The sequence below is a fragment of the Cydia amplana genome, chromosome 13, assembly GCF_948474715.1.
Source record: "Cydia amplana chromosome 13, ilCydAmpl1.1, whole genome shotgun sequence".
In the NCBI taxonomy this organism is placed as follows: domain Eukaryota; kingdom Metazoa; phylum Arthropoda; class Insecta; order Lepidoptera; family Tortricidae; genus Cydia; species Cydia amplana.
In genome coordinates this window covers 11,629,437-11,641,898 of record NC_086081.1, presented here as the reverse complement: position 1 = coordinate 11,641,898, position 12,462 = coordinate 11,629,437, and the positions used below count along the sequence as shown (strand labels likewise).

Here is a 12,462-nt window from a genome sequence, read left to right as displayed (position 1 = left end):
GTTACATTTGTTTATAGACGAAATGTCGGAAAACTTGGAAAAACCTGGAAGTTGATGATTTTTAGTATGTGATTTTGGGCAGATTTTTCGGGGTTTGTAATTATTTTATATTTACAAATTTTATCATAGGAACATCACAAATAGTGTACCTTTCTGTTGGCAGTTAAGATTTTTCCTATACCCCTTACTAATAGCTATATATTTCCAAAAATATGATTTAGACTATGCAACTTTTAACACTGATTTCCCAGTGAAAATCGATGATATAATTTTTTTTACTATTTTTCCTAGAAACGGCAAACAATTATGTGATATATATATTAATTTCGGGCAAAACGAAAAAATCATGTATTTAAGGGTTAAGCAACGTCGGGCGGGGTCAGTACTTGGATGGGTGACCGTTTTTTTGCTTGTTTTGCTCTATTTTTTGTTGATGGTGCGGAACCCTCCGTGCGCGAGTCCGACTCGCACTTGGCCGGTTTTTGACATAATACTACAGGATATTTTCATTAAGGCGCAGTAGCTTCAGACTTTTTGAAAAATCGTAGCGCTTTTTTAGATCACAATACGGTTGGGATTTAAATCTTCTCGAAGCAGAGGGGTAGGGTTGGAGCCGGTGTAGCTTTATTCGACGTTCATAAGCGCATTGTAATATGCCTACTTGAATAAACGATCTTTTATCTTTTTTTTCTTTATAAATAGCAAACTTGATGCCTTTCTTTAGTAACGTTAATCGAGTTTTAGAAATATTGATCTCTTTTCTTTTACAGAAATTTTGGTATAGCATTCAAATTGTGAGACGTCAAAATTTTGGTCTTTACTCAGGTATCCTACGTCATGGGTTGTGCGTCCTCTTACTAGCGCGGAAATAACAGATTTCCGAGCCCAAGAGAGAAAGAGATATGCTGCTTCGGCGAAACCTTTCACTTACGTCCAGCACGGGTAAGTCGAGTTGTAACATAATCATTAAGAATGTGCTCGCGATTTTAAGACAAAGTAAAATTTGTGTGTAACATTTCCAGAGTAATTCCACCTCTGCTCGTGTTGTTGAGGCTATGAGGTTATTAACAGAAAACGCGAATAGCTCAATTAATAAGATAGCTGGCGGCCTAGCCAAGGTGACGATCGCTTTGTGTCCCTCAATCACTCTTCCATATTAGTGCGACAGTGACAGTTGTGTTTCGATCGCTACGGAGCGCCAGCGATTGGCACGTTGGCTACGTGGCCGGTTTAGATGAAATATAACTTTAATAGATAATAAAAAAAGGGATTTATTTAAGTGAAGCTGCTGATCTTTTTGTGTTTAATAGGCTACATGACTAATTTTTTTTATGGTATCAATCGATCGGGTTTGTTTTTAGGATCAAATGTCTATATGGGATCCATTTCATTAAAGTAACACAAAAGTCAGAAATTGTAGTCAAAGGCCGACAGTCGCACTTCACTCGTGAAACGCAATATACAAAACGGCCAGGGGCCGTGACGTCATCGCCCATCTTGTAGTATGGACAAAACAAGAAAATTGCGTTTTTGTCGGTGAAATATTGCGTTTATGTATATAGTTGCTATACAATATTTTTTTGGATGAAATGTAAGGAATCGAATGGTACCCTTACTTTTATCGTTTTTGGAAGTTAAAAAAAACTTAAATTTTGAAACTTTCAGGTCCTGTATTTTTGTAATTTTTCAATATTTTATTTTAATATCCACATTATTGTGATAAATTGCTCGTTTGCTATCTATTTTACTAGATTTTGTTATAAAATTCAACATGTGTCATCATCCCTATTGTTTAGTAAAGATGTCTGTGTTGTTGAATGCAGGTACCGTGCCGTAGTAGGTCCCTGCGCACGTTGCGGCGCGGGCGGTGGTGCGGCCAGCGCATTGCTGGCCGCCTCGCGGCCGCGCCACGCCTCGTTCCTGGCGCTCGTGCGCGACGCCGTGGCGCGCCTGCCCAACGGCGAGGGCACGCGCCACGACGTACTCACCCTGCTCAAGTGAGTGCCACTATACAGCACTTCCTGGCTGCCTCAACCTGGCTGCCTCACCCTGCTCAGCCTGGCTGCCTCACCCTGCTCAAGTGAGTGCCACTATACAGCACTTCCTGGCCGCCTCGCGACCGCGCCACGCCTCGTTCCTGGCGCTCGTGCGCGACGCCGTGGCGCGCCTGCCCAACGGCGAGGGCACGCGCCACGACGTACTCACCCTGCTCAAGTGAGTGCCACTATACAGCACTTCCTGGCTGCCTCAACCTGGCTGCCTCACCCTGCTGACCCTGGCTGCCTCACCCTGCTCAAGTGAGTGCCACTATACAGCACTTCCTGGCTGCCTCGCGGCTGCGCCACGCCTCGTTCCTGACGCTCGTGCGCGACGCCGTGGCGCGCCTGCCCAACGGCGAGGGCACGCGCCACGACGTGCTCACCCTGCTCAAGTGAGTGCCACTATACAGCACTTCCTGGCTGCCTCGCGGCTGCGCCACGCCTCGTTCCTGACGCTCGTGCGCGACGCCGTGGCGCGCCTGCCCAACGGCGAGGGCACGCGCCACGACGTGCTCACCCTGCTCAAGTGAGTGCCACTATACAGCACTTCCTGGCTGCCTCGCGGCTGCGCCACGCCTCGTTCCTGGCGCTCGTGCGCGACGCCGTGGCGCGCCTGCCCAACGGCGAGGGCACGCGCCACGACGTACTCACCCTGCTCAAGTGAGTGCCACTATACAGCACTTCCTGGCTGCCTCAACCTGGCTGCCTCACCCTGGCTGCCTCACCCTGCTCAAGTGAGTGCCACTATACAGCACTTCCTGGCCGCCTCGCGACCGCGCCACGCCTCGTTCCTGGCGCTCGTGCGCGACGCCGTGGCGCGCCTGCCCAACGGCGAGGGCACGCGCCACGACGTACTCACCCTGCTCAAGTGAGTGCCACTATACAGCACTTCCTGGCTGCCTCAACCTGGCTGCCTCACCCTGCTCACCCTGGCTGCCTCACCCTGCTCAAGTGAGTGCCACTATACAGCACTTCCTGGCTGCCTCGCGGCTGCGCCACGCCTCGTTCCTGACGCTCGTGCGCGACGCCGTGGCGCGCCTGCCCAACGGCGAGGGCACGCGCCACGACGTGCTCACCCTGCTCAAGTGAGTGCTATACAGCACTTCCTGGCTGCCTCAGTCGGCCGATTAATAGTACATTATTGTCGAGGTTCGGAAGTAGCTACTTGCTGGCTGAGGATTCGTTTTAAACGGACGACCTTGGGAGTTCTAATTTTCACAGAAAAAAGTAAAACCATTGAAAATATTTGCTTTGCCGCCTTTTAAAAAAAAAAAGTGTATTTTTCTGCTGAATATACGCCAACCTATTTGAGACACCTAAATAGTCACGGTACCAACATTATAATAATAAGTGCTGATCATCTGTTTGGCTGTTTAATTGGACCTATGCCTTCATATGATATGGCAATTTCAACTTTTAAAAAGTTTGGAACTCGTTAAATAATGGAATTTGTATGCAACATTGCAGTCCTGAAATCGAGACTGCAATGTTTTTAACTTTTTAATTTTTTGAATGACCATAAACTACGTACTTCGCGACCTATTTTTTATCAGGCAACGTCGACTTTGCTGTCCATTTTTGAGAAAAAAATATTTCATTTCATTTCATTTCATTTATTTATAATGTAATATTAGCATTAACAGATAAACCTTACATGCTAACACATAGATTTCATTTATATTATTACTTCTTAAATATTATCAAGCTTCGGATTTTTCATAGCACGGTAAGACTAAGGCTCGGTTGCACCTAACCATCTGTCACCGTTTTAGCGTTCGCTAAATGTTATAGTATGAAAAGTTTCATAGTTCTCTGCTGCTAGACGCTGATCAGTCTGTTAACCCTTAAATGCATGATTTTTTTCTTTTTGCCCGAAATTAATATATGTATCACATAATTGTTTGCCGTTTCTAGGGAAACTTGTAAAAAAAATTGGGTTAACAGACTGTTGTTAATTGTGGTTGGTGTAACTGGCCCTATATGAGCTTTGAAGTAAATATTTACACCAACCAATTCTCAACCCAATGGCATACACTCCCAACCGATTATCGACTGGGCAGAATATCTTTACTAATTATCTAACCCCTTTCCAAATTGTGTTAACCTTTACTTTTATTTCAGGATGTCTCAATGGATCTCAGCGTGCAGTGACCAGGCGCTCCTGAGCGCGCTATCAACTGCATTAGACAGGCTATTGTCTGCCAAGCGGGACCCCGTTGTCAAATACGACCAAAGGACGGCCATTTGGACATATTTGCACAGGAACAGGTGACATATTGATTTTTCTCATTCGTTTTTACAGATTTTTGACCAAGTTTCTGTAGATTTTTGTCACTTTCGGCTATTTAGTAGAGATGTAAGTGCAGTCTATCAAGTAACCAGGAATGATATTAAATTAAACCTTCATTGTCTAAATAAAAAATACAGATCGTTCGACAATATCTTTTTCACCTCAGCAGCTCGAACAAGGGTACTTTGCTACTTAAAAACAGTGAGCAAAATCGCATTTTGCTCACTGAGTGAGACAAAATGAGCAAAATGCGATTTTGCTCACTGTTTTTAAGTAGCAAAGTAGGGTTCGAGCTGCTGAGGTGAAAACTTAATTGTTGGTAAACATGAGTGAATAGAGGTAAGTGATGAAGAAGGAATACATTTTTCGGGTTCCCTAATATGTTCTCACTGCTGAGGTGAAAAGTTTTGTGAACTACACGAGATCAAAGTTATTTACATCTCGTGCGCTTTTGAGTCCCTTATAAGCACTCGAAGAAATATCAAACTTTGGTCTCTTGTTGTACAAATAACTATTTTATTCTGCGTGCAGGACAGAGGAGGATTGGCTGAAGTCAACGGCGCGGGGGCGTCGCGCTGCGGAGAAACGAGAGCCCGAGCCTGTAACGCCGCCGCCAGCGGTAACTACATATTTATTATAGTTTGCTCGAGTACTAATTGTTACTCGAAGGCGAGGAAATTACCACGTACGACGATTAACCTTTTCGACGCCGTGTCAAACACAAAAGCTATCACGCTGACGCCACGTCACCGAAGTGTCAAAACTGAAATTGAACTTTATGCATATGCACGTAGGTCTATGTTGCTCTGTGATATGTGACCGATTAATCGGTCTTTGGCGTTGAACCTACGGTGCGGATATATCGGTAATTGGCGTCCAAAAGGTTAAGCCACAACAAGGTACGTCGTGGACGAAGTTCGTGTGGTAATGTCCTTGGCGACGCAGCTCGTATTTTTAGACTCGCCTGATTAAAGGCTTCGTCACACAGGCGCGGCGTGAGCGGGGCGCGCCGCTTTTACATACAAAACGCTCACGCCCCGCCAGGAAAACGCGCCTGTGTGACGAAGCCTTAAGAGACCTGTTCGACTAATTATTTTATTTATTTATTTATTTTATTTTTATCTTTCTGTTATCTTTCTGAATATCTATTTAAAAAATTTGCACATTGTCCATTCTGTAGTCGGTAATCGTAAAGGTGTTACCGATCGGAAAGCTGCCCGCCTGAACAGAGATCGTTGACATCATAGATTTATAAGGCACAGATGGAGTGTTCGTACATACCATGTGAAGCCATTTCAAGTGCGACGTCACGTCGCACTCGTGTCACCGTATTCGAACCGCCCTGGCAGTTCTCAAGGTCAAATTGGTTTGTGTACACCTTCCGTTTAAAAATCAAAAACACAGGAAAGATGGTTGTTTGTGCAGTGAATGGGTGTCACAAGTGTCACAACGCATCATATTATAAAAACAAAAAGACTGACATTACATTTCACGCGTAAGTATCGAGTTTAATGTGATATTTTTACGTAATCGTAAATACAAAAATCCTAAGTTTCTTCAGCCGCCATTTCTTATAAATGTTGCCAGTGTAGTGATTTTTTTTCCTCAAAATGAGACATGACGTTTACATTCTAAAATAAATACGCTTAATTGAAGTTCCTTGTATAATTGCATAAAAAATATATATTTTTAAGTATTTCATTATTTTATTTCAATTTATGTATTATTTTAATTATTTTATGCACATTTTAAATAAAAATAGTAAAAATGTATCCGTTTCTTTATTGAAAACTTATTTCACAAAGTACAGAAATGCAAAAAAATCCTTAAAAGGAACATAAAAAGCTTTTGCTACAAAATCAAATCTACACACATACAAATTATTAATAACCAAGTGTTAAGGATGTGGTTAAAATACCCCACTTTGAGAGAAATATCTATATACTGGCAACACGTTTTTGTATATATGTGTGTGTTGCTGAGCGTAAAACACGAGCTTCGCACGCACACATCGATTGAGTTTCGGCTTCACTTTTGACAGGTCAGCCGTATGGGGACTATCTGTCTATGCGTTATTCGTTTAATGCCGGAACCACACTTCGCTATGCGTTATTTGTTATGCGACTACGCTGTATTCGCTCAAATATTTGTTATGTGAGCGAACAACAAACACGGCATCCACACTTCGTGCCGGTGTGCCAAACTTGGTGCCGGTGTGCCAAACATATGTGGTGCGTTTTGACTTTGAACAAACAAAATGGACGTGTTGACTGTGGCTGCTATTTTTTTTCACTTAAATGCAACTTATCAATACCAATACCTGTTGTATAAGTACAAAGTTACTAAAAGAGCCCGCAGAAAACGCTGGTGGATGATCACAAGTCATAGGAAACGAACTCGTCCACTCCATTTTCACATACACAGCACAATACTAGTAGGTACACGGTACACGTCGAGACACGACCGCCGTAAGCGAGTGAATGAGTGAACGAAGTGTGGGCAGTCGAGACGCATATTCGGCTTATTCGTGTCTTTTGAAGTGTGTCAAAAAACCGACAGGTGGACGGATAGGCGTATTTGCTATTCGCGCTTATGCGTTATGCGGGCAAATATAGCAAATATAGACGAATGAACCCTCCACACTTCGTCGTATGCGGCCGAATAACGCGCATAACAAATAACGCATAGCGAAGTGTGGTTCCGGCATAAGGTTGACATAGAGTGTTGTGTCAGGTGGAGCTGGAAGTGTGCACGGAGGCTTCGGTGTCGGACAGCGACGTGGACGTGGACGTGGAGGGCGGCGCGGGGCCCGGCTCGGCGCAGCTGCTGCTAGCCGTCCCCGCGGCCGCGTCCACGCCCGCCCGCGCCGCCGCCGCGTCCACGCCCGCCCGCGCCGCCGCCGCGTCCACGCCCGCCCGCGCCGCCGCGCGAGCCCCCGCCCGCGCCCGGGCCCGGGACCGACCCAAGCAGAAACCCACCAAGCCGGAGCCGCAGGTACTGTACCATTATAGTTTGTAGCTTTCTAATAGATCCCGAAGGCTAATCCTATTGTCTATTGTTAAGTAAAACCGCTCGTGCCACAACCACCTGCATAAAAAATCGGTACTTCGGTTACTGAGTGCCGGCGAGTCGAACGCTACAGAACCAGTCTAAAATGTGTCATCGAGATGCGTAACAAAGGCGCGTTATCGGAGAGCGCACCTACACTGGTTTTTTGAGCGTTGGACTAGCCCGCGCTCAGGTGCCAAATAGAATAGTTAGGACCCTTTTTTGCAGGTAAGTAGCACGTGCGGTTTTACTGAACAATAGACAATAGGATAAGCCTTCGGACTCTACTAGAAAGCTACAAACTATACCATGAGTGAGTCTCTGACAAACGGTGGACGTGGACGTGGAGGGCGGCGCGGGGCCCGGCTCGGCGCAGCTGCTGCTAGCCGTCCCCGCGGCCGCGTCCACGCCCGCCCGCGCCGCCGCCGCGTCCACGCCCGCCCGCGCCGCCGCGCGCGCGCCCGCCCGCGCCCGGGCCCGGGACCGACCCAAGCAGAAACCCACCAAGCCGGAGACGCAGGTACTTCTTCTCCTTTCGTGTCGAGGTTTCCTTAACCCTTAAATGCATGGTGTACGATGCAGCGTACATTACAAAGAATTAAAGATTTATTAAAAATTGGGACTATTTATTTATTAAGAGTGATATCATAAGAAAAACTAATCCGCTTTCCGATTTTTTATATAAATTTACGCAATATTTTAATGTATAAAAATTACATTCGTTTTAAGACGAAATGTCAGAAAATTTGAAAAAATCCAGAATTTGATGATTTTTAGTTTGGATGTTTTTTTGGGTTTTGTAATTATTTTATATTAAAAACTCTATTATAGGTGTATCACAAATAGTGTACATTTCTGATGATAATAGGATTTATCATATATCTCTTACTGAAAATTATATATTTACATAAATATGATTTAGCCTATGCAACTTCAAACACTGATTTCGCAGTGAAAATCGATGTTATAATTTTTTTACCATTTTTCCCATAATCAGCAAACAATTACGTAACAAATAATATATTAATTTCGGGAAAAAAGAAAAAATCATGCATGCAAACAGTGGATGCCCAGAGAGCAGCGGTGCTGACAGCCCTGACCGTCATGTCCGTCAGGTCAGATTCTGAGCAGGAGTACGGGCACGCGGGGCATGTCAACAGGTGCGCCATGGTTTGCAGTGCTGTGTTGCAAGCGCAGAGTAGAGTGGCCCATCTGGCCATGTTCTGTTTACATTGGCCGACCTGGGACCAAAGCCTGCTCAGCGCCGTCCAGATGGGTCATGGTTCCTTGTGGCCGGGTGGTAATTGTTCAGACACTGGTACATATGTGTCTGGTGGTGGGCCCTGCTTCCGTGCCTTTATTTAATTAATGATGTGATTTGGCATGTCTGTTCTGTCTTTAGCAGACATTTACTGTAGAGAGTACTTGAAAAAATGGTTCAAGTATTTTATATTGTTAGTTCCAAATAAGGAAATCTAACCTAATTATTAGAGATGCCCCGAATACAAAGTCAATAATACGTTACATTTTAATTTTCTTTTGATTTTCTTTTACTGTACGCTAAGAATATAGAGTTGACCCCTTACTTCATGTCATAAATAAAAAGTATTTGTTTAAAAATGAACTTTAATAGTTGCTATATAGGGCTGCGCATGAGGTAAAGGGTTAAGTAGATACCTAAGTTTAAGTTACCTATCAACTACCTAGCTTGCAAATACATAAAGGAGCCTCGTCTGCCAACAAACCACTCTGTGGTTTGGCAGAAGAATATATGTAATTAGTTATAAGAAAGATCTCTGAATAAACGTTTTATTTATTTAATTATTATTATTTTTTTTAGTGGTTTTGGCCGAATACCGAATACTAAATATTCGGCCCCTCACTCGGCCGTTAACCGAATATTCGGCGACCGAATATTCGGCATGACATGCGAACATTTTGAGTCACAATTATTATGAAAACTGATCGCTAACAAAGCTCAAAGTTAGATGACGTTAGCTAAAATATATTTTTGTTGAACAGCATTAATGAATAGAGTCAAACAAAACAAACTCATGATAAAAATAAAATGTTTTTGAATCAACTAATGCCCAAATGCCCAAATGCCCAATGGGTCTTCGTATTTAACAACTTTCCAAGAACACATTCTAAATATACCTAGTTTTTGGTTATTTTTATTGTACAAATTTTCTTTTTAAGTAGGTGCAACAGATATTCGGTATTCGGCCGAACAGTAGGCAACATTCGGCCGAATACCGAATATTCGGCAAAGTGGCCGAATACCGAATATTCGGCAAAGTGGCCGAATAGGCCGAATATTCGTGGCATCTCTCTACTAATTATATCATTATTATGTATTATCTCAGTACTTGTAATACAAAGTGTCGATTTTTACAGGCGCGGCCAACCCCTCCTCAAGCGAAACCCACCGTAGCCCCGCCCAAGCCGTCCCCACAGCAAAAATCAACGCCGAAGGCAGCTCTCATGGCCCAGTCGGCCAAACAAGCCAGCCTGGTCGCCCAGGCCGTGAAGAGCAACCTCATAGCTCAAGCAGCCAAACAGGCCAATCTAAGTCAGCACGCGAAGGCCGCTCCGGCCAAACCAGTCAACGTGGTTAAGGTATAACATTACATTTATACCCCATCTCACCCATTTGGGTATATAAGTCAGCTTAGTTTCTCCAACCGCGTTCCTGTAAGCTTTCAAAGTCAAAGTCAAAATATACTTTATTCATGTAGGCCTAGCAACAAGCACTTATGAATCGTAACATATGTATTATATTAAGCTAATTATCAGAGCAATTTATTGATGTTATTGGTAGTTAATCTGGTTCCAAATTTTAACGAAATGGGGACTGACTATAGCGGTGGAGGGTTTGCCACCTGGTGCCCTATATCGAAAGGTTTATCTTGACTTTGACACTTCACGCTGATAAGCAGGTGCTGCCCCGTGCAATACAGAAAAAAATCGAAAACTTAAACTTGACACTTTTCGTTAATAAACAGGAGTCTCATGTACTGCCGCGTACTTTATCTGCATCTACATTAATTATCTAACAGGTCCAGAAACCAGCTCAACCAGTAAGCCAGCCAGCCAAGCCGGCCGCGAAGCCGCCTCCATCACCCAAGCAAGCCGCGCCCAAGCCGGCCCCCGTGCCCAAGCCGGCCCCCGTGCCCAAGCCGTCTCCGGCCAAGCCGCCGCTGACCGCGCCGCCCAAGTCCTCGCCATCCGCGGTTCAGCAGCCGCCGCTCAGGCAGAGGACGCTGCTGGTCGAGGCTCCACAGAGTGTAGGTTCATTATGCCCAAGCCGGCTTCATGCCCAAGCCGGCTTCACGCCCAAGCCCTCGCCGTCCGCCGCTCAGACACGGCGCTGTTGGTCGAGGCTCCGCCACAAGGTGTTAGCTCACTTTTTTGCTGACGTTGTTAGGACCCTTTCCTTTATACCGATTTCTCGTCCGAATTGCGGGGAATCATTGAAGATTAAATTATCAAACGTTATAAAGAGAGAAAATAATAAAAAAACAGACAGGAAAAAATGCGTAAGAAACATACATCCAAACGAAAAATAAAAATTAGTTAACAAACCGTGAGTTTTTAATATGATTCTCTATTAGGACCATCGCGTTCGAATTTGTTTACTATCATGACTGAAATAAATGTAAACTAAGAAAAAGTGACCCAAACCTCTAGTGCCCCAGGCTGGAATCGAACCAGCGACCTCTAATAATATTTAATTTGTTCTAATATGTATCATACAGTCAGCAGCAGAAGTTGCTAATGATCTTGACGCGACTTTATTGTTAACAGAATAAGAGCGTGTCAAGGTAATTTTGAACACCTCGCCCGCTTAGCAACTTCTGCTGCAGACTGTACATGACGTTTTCCGATACAAGGTAGGTTACTTAGCATTTCTTGTTTATTGTCAAATTTAATTGTACGTAGAACGTAGAAGGGTTTTATAGGATTCTAAAAGGGAAAGTTAATAAACGAACAAGCAGAGGAGTTATACTGTGATGTCGTCTTCCAGATTACCGCTCCGGTAGTGACGAGTCAACCAACTGCGCCTATTGTTTCCATCGTACAACCTGTATCCACCATAACGTTACATCCGGCACCAAACAAGGTAAGTACAACAAAATATTGTTTTATGAGATGCATAAATCATCATATCAGTCCTTTATCGCCCACTGCTAAACATAGGCCTCTGTTCTAGTACGTCACTTGTCCCGGTCGTGAGCTAATCTCATCCAGAAGTGACCCGCAATGTTCCGGGTCGTTAAAATACTTAAAATATAGCTGAAACTGATATTCATACTAAAAGAAAACGAATTAATCAGGTTAATGTATGTAATTCACAATGAATTGATGTATCAGCAGGTAACACAAGGCACAAGATCGTTGCTCATAAGGCCGCCTGCAGTACAGACGACTGTCACTGCAGTTGTCTCTACGCCTATATCACAGGTTCGTAGATTTTTTTTACTTATACGATGATAAGTTTATTTCACGTTTCATTCTTAATATAATGTCTACTGGAAGACATTAAATAATAAATAAATATCAGGGGACATCTTACACAGATCAACCTAGCCCCAAACTAAGCAAAGCTTCTACTATGAGTGCTAGGCGACGATATACATACTTATATAGATAAATATACATACTTATATACATAGGAAACACCCATGACTCAGGAAAAAATATCTGTGCTCATCACACGAATAAATGCCTTTACCGGGATTCGAACCCAGGACCATCGGCTTCACGGGCAGGTTCACTACCCGCTAGGCCAGATCGGTCATTTCGTTTTGTCATATTAATAATCCTAATAGTGGAGATTCTCTGGCCATCTTCGCAGTTAATTCACATCCAGTAGGTATAATCTATACATACGTAGTTGCACGGTGCCGCTCGCTCGCGGCCATTGGCTTTCTGATTACAGTGCAGATGGTTCAAATTCCTTTAATAAATAAATAAATAATAAATATTATAGGACATTATTACACAAATTGACTAAGCCCCACGGTAAGCTCAAGAAAGCTTGTGTTGTGGGTACTCAGACAACGATATATATAATATACAAAT

General features: G+C 43.9%; 1 protein-coding gene across 1 annotated transcript in view; it reads left to right on the top strand.

Moving 5' to 3' along the window:
- Positions 1-12,462, top strand: part of LOC134653718 (nuclear factor related to kappa-B-binding protein) — a 33,776-nt gene that overhangs the window by 7,425 nt on the left and 13,889 nt on the right. Inside the window, exons 9-18 of the mRNA XM_063509112.1 lie at positions 826-942; positions 1,824-1,997; positions 4,161-4,307; positions 4,861-4,948; positions 7,063-7,205; positions 7,236-7,323; positions 9,775-9,996; positions 10,437-10,664; positions 11,405-11,500; positions 11,752-11,841. Coding sequence (XP_063365182.1) covers positions 826-942; positions 1,824-1,997; positions 4,161-4,307; positions 4,861-4,948; positions 7,063-7,205; positions 7,236-7,323; positions 9,775-9,996; positions 10,437-10,664; positions 11,405-11,500; positions 11,752-11,841 — 1,393 coding nt within the window. The remainder of the gene's footprint in view (positions 1-825; positions 943-1,823; positions 1,998-4,160; positions 4,308-4,860; positions 4,949-7,062; positions 7,206-7,235; positions 7,324-9,774; positions 9,997-10,436; positions 10,665-11,404; positions 11,501-11,751; positions 11,842-12,462) is intronic.